We start from the raw sequence: 687 nt of genomic DNA, 5'->3' as shown, positions 1-687 counted from the left end.
AACCACCAAAAATTATTAGACAGTGAAAGAATGAGCACAAAATGTCAGACAAATGAACCAATCTAAGGGCCATCTTTTTATGACACAGCAAACAAGCACTCATCCTGACCTACTGTAGAAACTGGTTTTGCATGCCTGTGTGGTATTTTGTTGCCCTGAGCTCACGGTGCACAGGTAAGATAAGAGGAACAAACAGGTGAAAGGTTCATTCACATGGAGCCAACAAAGCGGGCTGTTGGTATCTTGGTAGAAATTGGGTCTTTGGATAAATACTTGCAGCAAATGTGCAGCAAGTATTTATCTATTATAATATTATACACCGAGTGATGAGGGCACTCATAAGAAAACAGATGTGACAACACTAATGAGACACATCCTGACAAGTTGCCTCTTTGCCAAAGACACCAGAATGTAAGAGTATTCCAGTGCTTCTCCTTTAGCATTAAAGCAGCTACTAATGTCATTTAGCACTAAGAGTGTAGTTGTGGGTGTGTTTGGCGAACCTCTTGAAGACAGCGGTCTCAGTCTTGGCGTCAACAGTGAGACTGACAGTTTCTTTCATGGAGCCATTGATGACTGTCTCTGTGATACTGCGCTGCTCACAACAGGCTGTTTCCTCCTCTGCTTTAGATCTCCCACAATCCTTAGGTGAGGTGGTGGAGGGAGACGCAACACTGGTGCCCAGCC

At 44.0% G+C, this 687-nt stretch overlaps 1 protein-coding gene across 4 annotated transcripts in view; it reads right to left on the bottom strand.

Annotated features, from left to right (window-relative positions):
* Positions 1-48: 48 nt before the first annotated feature.
* The window catches only part of ppp6r3 (protein phosphatase 6, regulatory subunit 3), a 20,842-nt gene continuing 20,203 nt past the window's right edge, over positions 49-687 (bottom strand). For 2 of the 4 annotated variants that reach the window (XM_035665238.1, XM_035665239.1), the window contains exon 22: positions 49-687. This exon is cut by the window's right edge and continues 24 nt beyond it. In XM_035665238.1, coding sequence (XP_035521131.1) covers positions 461-687 — 227 coding nt within the window. In that variant the 3' untranslated portion in view covers positions 49-460. The other 2 variants (XM_035665237.1, XM_035665240.1) reach the window with 1 other exon arrangement.

Source organism: Morone saxatilis, unplaced genomic scaffold (assembly GCF_004916995.1).
Source record: "Morone saxatilis isolate NCDOM2014 unplaced genomic scaffold, NCSU_SB_2.0 Contig2, whole genome shotgun sequence".
Classification (NCBI taxonomy): Eukaryota; Metazoa; Chordata; class Actinopteri; family Moronidae; genus Morone; species Morone saxatilis.
The sequence above is the reverse complement of the archived record's forward strand: the minus strand, read 5'-3'. Positions and strand labels throughout refer to the sequence as shown.